Source organism: Bos indicus, chromosome 3 (genome assembly GCF_029378745.1).
Source record: "Bos indicus isolate NIAB-ARS_2022 breed Sahiwal x Tharparkar chromosome 3, NIAB-ARS_B.indTharparkar_mat_pri_1.0, whole genome shotgun sequence".
Classification (NCBI taxonomy): Eukaryota; Metazoa; Chordata; class Mammalia; order Artiodactyla; family Bovidae; genus Bos; species Bos indicus.
Window position 1 is genome coordinate 24627338 of NC_091762.1, and position 6615 is coordinate 24633952.

General features: G+C 45.6%; 1 protein-coding gene across 3 annotated transcripts in view; it reads left to right on the plus strand.

Moving 5' to 3' along the window:
* The window catches only part of TBX15 (T-box transcription factor 15), a 125711-nt gene extending 119447 nt beyond the window's left edge, over window positions 1-6264 (plus strand). For all 3 annotated transcript variants that reach the window (XM_019956722.2, XM_070785823.1, XM_019956721.2), the window contains exon 8: window positions 3767-6264. In XM_019956722.2, coding sequence (XP_019812281.1) covers window positions 3767-4551 — 785 coding nt within the window. In that variant the 3' untranslated portion in view covers window positions 4552-6264. The remainder of the gene's footprint in view (window positions 1-3766) is intronic.
* Window positions 6265-6615: the final 351 nt, after the last annotated feature.

The window sequence follows — 6615 nt, forward strand, 5'->3', positions numbered from 1 at the left end:
CAGTTGATTTAGCCTTTGGGATATGGACCTGGTGGGTGTCCAGCGCTCCACCATTCACAGCCTTAGAGACTCCAAAAGCCTGTTACATTTGGGCAGTTCACTGTGACATAATGCCTCCTACAGCGTAGAGTGGCCAGGATGCTCAGCTCCATGAACAGGGGCCAACCCACAACAGCCATCCCCACTAGGACCCAATCTTTCTCAGCATCAGGGTCTTTTTCAGTGAGTCAGCTCTTCAGCATCAGGTGGCCAAAGTATTGGAACTTCATCTTTAGCATCAGTCCTTCCAATTCAGGGTTGATTTCCTTTAGGATTGACTGTTTGATCTCCTTGCTTTTCAAGAGGATAATATATTATTTCATCCATTTCTCTGTACATGCTTACAATGTTGGTATTCAAAATTCCATCTATATGGAGAAGCCCACTTGCCAAGGTCCCATCATTAGAAAGACCACTGGGATTAGAACTGGGTTTGTTTGACTCTATAGCCCTGTTCATCCATTAAATAAAGTTTAAATCAACACTCTTAGAGCATTCCAGACCTGGCTGTTCAGAGCAGATGGGGACAAAGACAAGGCTACACAGGAAAGGGAGGCATGATTTCCTTTGAGAGACAACTCTGACTGCTGTGTATCAGAGAGGCCTGGCCTCCCACTTGGCCCTGGCTCTTCTGGGTTGAGAGGCCTCTAGGAAGCTAAGTGTTGAAATGCACAGGGAGGGCAGCTTGCCTCCTTATGCTTATTTAGCACTTGGCTGGCACTCCCAATCTTGTTTAACAGCTGACAAGCTGTTAGATCATAAGAGAGTAAAGACTTCTCAATATCTTGGTTTGCTTCTCAGCACAACAAATGCCATAGTCTTCTCTCTTTTGTGTGGACTTTGAAAAAAATGGCTGTTATCTTTATTGATTATTTTAAGTACATAAGAGCATTTCTTCAAAGTGGAATGAAACAACATGACCTTCTCTCAGACAGGCTTGCTCTCCCCCTTCAAACACTAGTTTGTATGGGGGCTCTCACCCCTTGAAGCTCAGCAGGCCACCAAGCCTCATTTCCAGTGAGTGTCATTTAAAAGCCAGAGCAAGCTGACTACAAACTTTTTAACATGTGCCTCTCATCTGCTCGGCAGAGATCCTTGTAACTTGTTAATAGTTCCCTTCTTTTTTTTTCTAGTGAAACCAATTGAGGCCTTAAATCAGTACCATTCGTTCCATCATGGGCCCTCCGAGAAAAGCATTTAGAGTTATAAAAAGTCATTTGCTCCATCTTGCACTTCCTGCTGCAGGGCTCAAGCTTGGCCTGGTGGAGCGTATACCTATGACGGGATGGTACGGCATGCCGAACAGGGGGTCTCTTCCAGGACCACATAAACACCAGATCTGGAAGAGCCAGGATGGACTTTCAAAGAGAGGAGACCAGATACACATCCCATAAAACGCAGATCTCTTTACAGCTGGAGTTGAGTTTCTCCATTTGTGCATAGCACTTATTTCACTGACGTGCCTGGTAGTTAGGGTGGAAGAGGGAGAAAAAAATGTAGGATGCCTCAGAGAGGAACCACATGCTTGCAGAAAATGAATCCCTGAGCTTCATGTAAGGGTCTGTAGGCTAGGCCACTCAGTGGCACAAAATTAAGAAGTGTGTTCTCGCTCATCCTTGTTGTTTCCCCTTCAAGAACTTCTTCATTGTGTTTAAATGACTCCTGGGAAAGTACTTGTTATTAGCAATTCACACTTTAACAGAAATGTAATCCGCCAGACATAAATATAATTCTGAGAAGGACAGAAACTGAAGCCTATCAGTTCGAGCCCTTGTTTCCCAGGTGAGGAGATTTAAAATGTAGCTTGCCCTGCCCATGGATGGAAGCTGGATGGAGGCCAGTGAACCTAGAATCAGGTTTGATGCCCTTCTTTCTGTGGTCAGCTCTGACTTACTTCTCTTAGAGGTATTTACAGTGTTGGTCTTATCTCAATTTGTGGAATAAACATCTTTTTATCTCTCTTAAGGGAATTTTCCTGTTGCTGGGAAAGGTTGAGGGCAGGAGGAGAAATGGGAAGCAGAGGATGAGATAGTTGAATGGCATCACCAACTCCATGGATATGAGTTTGAACAAACTCCAGGAGATAGTGAAGGACAGGGAAGCCTGGTGTGCTGCAGTCAATGGGGTCGCAAAAAGTCAGATATGACTTAGTGACTGAACAACATCAAAGAGAATTTAAGATTTAAACAAGAAACAAAAAGGAGAATTTCCTGAAATGATTCTACAATCAGGAGCTATTGATATCTAAATCCAGTTCTACCTGGGGAAATTCTTTTGACCAAGCAAGAGATGTTGGTTGGGCTTTGTAAAAAATTAACTTTGAAAAAACTATTAACAAGAGCTAAATTTATGCTTCTACAGCCAAAACTACTGTAATACTTGTGAAGGTAGGCTAAGACTTTTTTACCCCCTGTGCTAAACATTAGCTTTGGGTTTCTCTTTGAGGTATCTGCCTCTCAACTTGCATATGTGGATCTTCTTCATTTGTACATTGTGGCTGGCTTCTTTGGATCCCATTATCTCTAGAATCCTGCTAGTTTTCTTCACATTTTTCCCTCACTGACAAAAACCTTATTTCTGCTCCTTTCCATGTTAAAGTTCCTTTACTCTTGTATAGCAGCTCAAGTTACCAGGAGTCCCTACATGAGTTGTGGATGGCCTAAAGGGCACAGTGCTCCTTGGGGAATCACAGCTCTCAACAATTCTGGGCAAGTCCCAACCTTGCCCTGAAAAAGAAATTCCATGAGGGGAGAGTCCCAATGAAAGACAAAGTAGCTGCTCCTTCTGGATTTCACCTGAAAGTCTCAGCAGTCCTGACACTCATCACTGCCTTCAGCTTCCAGTAGATGGGACAGGAAGTGGGTGCAGAGCTGCTCTTCACAGTCTGGTAAAGGGGAGGCTCAGAAAGGTCATTTTTGACCTTCTTAAACTACTTGAGGGCTTCCCTGGTGGCTCAGATGGTAAAGAATTCGCCTGTAATGTAGGAGACCCAGGTTTGATCCCTGGGTTGGGTGGGAATATCCTCTGGAGAAGGAAATGGCAACCCACTCCAGTATTCTTGCTTGGAAAATCCCAATGGACAGAGGAGCCTGGTGGGCTACAGTCCGTAGGATCGCCAAGAGTTGGACACGACCGAGCAACTAACACTTTCACTTTCAAACTACCTGAGAGCACATTTGAAGTAGATTGGGTTGAACTGGCCCTTTGTCTATCTGTGCATCAGCCACCAATGCAATTCTAACATCTGCGGTATTATAGCAGCTGTCTCAAATAAAATTCAGGGATTTTAGGAGATAAAATGGTCCTAGACATCATCTAACCAAAGAGTGGTCCCTGGACTGGCAGCCTCAGGGTCACTTGACAACTTGCTGCAAATCCTCAGGCTCTGTCCCAGACCTTGTTTTTGTTCGGTCGCTAATTCATGTCTGAGTCTGCAACCCCATGGACTGTAGCCCACCAGTCTCCTCTGTCCGTGGGATTTTCAGGCAAAAATACTGAAGCGGTTGCCATTTCCCATTCCAGGTGATCTTTCTGACCCACAGATTGAACCCTGGGTCATTCCTGAGTCTCCTGCATTGGCAGGTGGATTCTCTACCACTGAGCTACCAGGGAAGCCTGTCTCAGATCTACAGAATGAGAATTCTGGGGGTGGAATCAGTGATCTGTGTTCCAACAAGCCTTTCAGGTGATTCTCATGTCTCAAAAGAATTTATGTTTTATTTTTCAGGGGGCAGCACAGGCACTTCCCCAACCACCTCCAGCACTGGGACACCATCTCCTTCAGCTTCTTCTCATCTTTTATCTCCATCCTGTTCTCCTCCAACGTTTCATCTGGCCCCCAACACTTTCAACGTGGGCTGCCGAGAGAGCCAGCTGTGTAATCTAAACCTCTCCGATTATCCACCGTGTGCCCGAAGCAACATGGCTGCCTTGCAGAGCTACCCAGGGCTGAGTGACAGTGGCTACAACAGGCTCCAGAGTGGCACCACTTCGGCTGCTCAGCCCTCTGAAACCTTCATGCCTCAGAGGACTCCATCCCTGATCTCAGGAATACCAACTCCTCCCTCGTTGCCTAGCAACAGCAAGATGGAAGCCTATGGTGGCCAGCTGGGGTCCTTCCCTACTTCCCAGTTTCAGTATGTCATGCAGGCAGGCAATGCAGCTTCCAGCTCCTCATCACCACACATGTTCGGGGGCAGCCATATGCAGCAGAGCTCCTACAATGCCTTCTCTCTCCACAATCCTTATAATCTGTATGGATACAATTTCCCTACTTCCCCTAGGCTAGCTGCAAGCCCAGAAAAACTGAGCGCCTCTCAAAGCACTTTACTCTGTTCTTCTCCTTCCAATGGGGCCTTTGGAGAGCGGCAGTACCTGCCTACGGGGATGGAGCACGGCATGCACATGATTAGCCCTTCCCCCAATAATCAGCAGGCGACTAACACCTGTGACGGCCGGCAGTATGGGGCGGTCCCAGGCTCCTCCTCCCAGATGTCTGTTCACATGGTTTAGTGGCCAGTCCCAGCACCACGGAGCCAACAGCAGCCGAGGCAGATCCGGAGTCTCCAGGGGCAGATCCTCCTCTCTGGGAGCCCAACGCCTTTGAAAAACAGGAACTGTGTATTATTATTATTATTACTTTCTGGAGGAGGAAAGCACATACCCAACAACAACAAGAGACACTTAAAGCCACTGAAGGAATACTTGCAGTGGAATCATCTCTGACTCAGTGGCCATTCTCCTGCCTTCCCAAATCTTAGCATCGTCTGTCTACTCAGAGTGGCCTTTGAAGAAACTGAATAATCGTTTTATAATGTTAAGGGAGATGCTAGCATGTAGCAGCCATGAAAAGTTACCCACACACAGATACATACCTACCTTTACATACACACATACATATGTGCATGCATACATACACACGTACATAAATATATTCATACACAAACTCATCCATACACAAACATACATGCACAGTGACTCGGAACTGGGTGAACTCTGTGGAGGGAAGCCCAGCATGGGTGCTTTCACCAAAAATTTGTCTATGTACAGCAGTAGACGGACTGGGTCAGCAGTAGCTGCCTGCCAACATTTCTTCCCTGCAGCTTACCCTTTTTCTGGAATGAACCATGTATCCTGAAACCCCTTCCCATCAATGGGGGTGGAAAGACGTCAGTACTACAACCGGACTTGGCTTCCTGAAAAAGATGGCCTTTGAACTTCGGCTCTCTTCGATTTGTGTGCTAGCATTGATGTTCCCAGTGGTGCCTGTGAAAAGAGGGAGTAAGAGCAGCTGAAAGAGAGAGAAGGAGAAAGAATAGAGAGCAAGAGAGAGGTGGAGAATAAGACTGAATGAGGAAGTGAGAGCAGTGATGAGAGTTTAAATTCACTGAGGAAATGGGTTTGGTGCTCACCCCTGCCCCCCAGGTTATGAAAAGAACCATGGAGTTGTTGAATAAACCTCTCTGGGACACTATGTATGGTCAGGGCACGGGTGAGAAGCACCCAGGCAGGGCATGAGTCTCAGTCCCACAGTTCTGACCACTGTGAGCCAGAAGAGAGGGGCACCACACAGGAAGTGCCGATTCCAGAGCACGCAGCCTGGCAGGGGACGGGAAACAGAAGGAGTGTGAGAAAGGAAGGGTTTTATAACCTCAACAGATGATACCAAGAACAGAGGCAACACAGGGAGGTCTGGCCTTCTGAATGCCAGATCCAGATGCCTGACCTGGATTGCTTTCCCCATTTCCCCTGTGGCAGGAGGAGTCCTGTCACCTTCCAGAGAACTGAGAATGGGCCTTCTAGAATACATCCTTCCATCTGCTCTTAGATCGCCACTTTTTTTTTTTTTTAATCAAATAGTTCGTTGCAATTTTGAAGTTTTGGATTTCTCCTTTCATCTTTACCTTCCCCTTCAAATCCTTTAATGATAAGAAAAAGTGAAGTTTGGTGCCAGCTAAACTTTTTAAGTGGTGTGGAAATGAAGATAGTACCAAGTAAAAGAATTCAGATATTACTAAGATTTTTTTGGTTTTGAGGTGTTGTAGATAAATGTATTTATGTGCCTAGTGGGGAATCCAATATTATGAATATTAAAAAAGGGGGCAATAAAAAGGGTATGTAAAATATGTATGAAGAAAAGGTGTATAAAAATTTGCCCTTATGCACGGAACTCTGTTTCTAAGTGCCAAGCACAGAAAGCCGCTAAATAAAATCTTTGCAATTGTTTTCTGCGTATCCGTTCATATGGAATAAGAAAGCAGCAGCCCATGCCTTTGAATTGTGCTGTGCATAATAAGCACAGCATTCTCATCTCTACTACTTAACATGATCTTGTTCAGAACACACGAAGTCTGTGAACATGATCTTGTTCAGAACACATGAAGTCTGTATTACCATCCTCATTTAATGATCAGTAACTAAGCTTCATAGGGACTGATTTATCCAGATTACACAGCCCGATGGAGAGAAAACTAGGACATGAAGCCAGGACTGTAGTGGGATACCTGGTTTCATGTTAGCTGCAAAAACCTGTGAGTCAGCTGCTGTATGACACAGGGAGCTCAACCCTGTGCTCTG